At 52.2% G+C, this 906-nt stretch overlaps 1 protein-coding gene across 1 annotated transcript in view; it reads left to right on the top strand.

The window, feature by feature from the left end:
* Positions 1 to 906, top strand: part of LOC104491838 (sodium channel protein type 8 subunit alpha) — a 9,065-nt gene that overhangs the window by 4,880 nt on the left and 3,279 nt on the right. Inside the window, exon 4 of the mRNA XM_010134310.1 lies at positions 594 to 731. Within this exon, the coding sequence (XP_010132612.1) occupies positions 594 to 731 (138 nt within the window). The remainder of the gene's footprint in view (positions 1 to 593; positions 732 to 906) is intronic.

Genomic DNA, 906 nt, shown 5'->3' with positions numbered 1-906 from the left:
GACTGCTCCCGTGGGTTCGTTGCTGCCGTGATTGCGGCTTCGGCTCCGGTAGCCTGAGAAGTTAGAAGATGCGCAAGCAAATCCGGGACAGGGCAGGGTTCTCCTGGTGCTGCTTCTTTAGGGGCAGGGAAGCTCCTGCTGGAGTGGAAGTACAGTGAGGAGAGGAACGCAGGGGAGTTCCGTAGTTCATCATCAGAAGAAATTATGGGGAGGAATTAGCCAGAAGCTCCGCCACGAGCCTGGCGTCTGTGTGGGAGCCCGAGTGTCGGTTTGAATCCAGTTTTGACATTCCATCGGGGCTGGAGCTCTTTCTTCAGGCGCTTTTCTTGTTCCTGCATGCTGGTATCACACAAATACCACGGCTTTCTTCTTCCTTCCTGATTTTTTCCCCTTCTCTTCTTTTGGTTTTACGTGAAAAGATTTAAAAATTGATTTTCTTGTCCTCCACTGAACGCAGGGTTGGGAACAAGTAGCATGACCCTGTCAGGAAGTGCCCTGACACAGGGAGTGGGTGGAATCACTCCCAATCTCGATCAGACCGTTTGTACGATGTCTTTGAAATGCCCTTTATCTCTCTTCTGTCTCCCACTCAGCAAGAAGAGCAGCCCAAGTACGAGGACAACATTTACATGTACATATATTTTGTTATCTTCATTATCTTCGGCTCCTTTTTCACCCTGAACTTGTTCATTGGTGTCATCATTGACAACTTCAATCAACAGAAGAAAAAGATAAGTGACCTGGGTTTGCTGCGGAGCGGGGGAGCTGAGAGCTGTTAGCGGGGCGCGGGGTCCGTGGGGTCCGCGGGCTGAGGGGGTTTTCTGCAAAATAAAGGCCAAGGACCTTCAGGCTGGGGCACAAGTCCACCCTCTGCGGGCTGCGGCGACTCCCTGCCCGGCGCCCCTG

The sequence above is a fragment of the Buceros rhinoceros genome, unplaced genomic scaffold, assembly GCF_000710305.1.
Source record: "Buceros rhinoceros silvestris isolate BGI_N320 unplaced genomic scaffold, ASM71030v1 scaffold28104, whole genome shotgun sequence".
In the NCBI taxonomy this organism is placed as follows: domain Eukaryota; kingdom Metazoa; phylum Chordata; class Aves; order Bucerotiformes; family Bucerotidae; genus Buceros; species Buceros rhinoceros.
The sequence above is the reverse complement of the archived record's forward strand: the minus strand, read 5'-3'. Positions and strand labels throughout refer to the sequence as shown.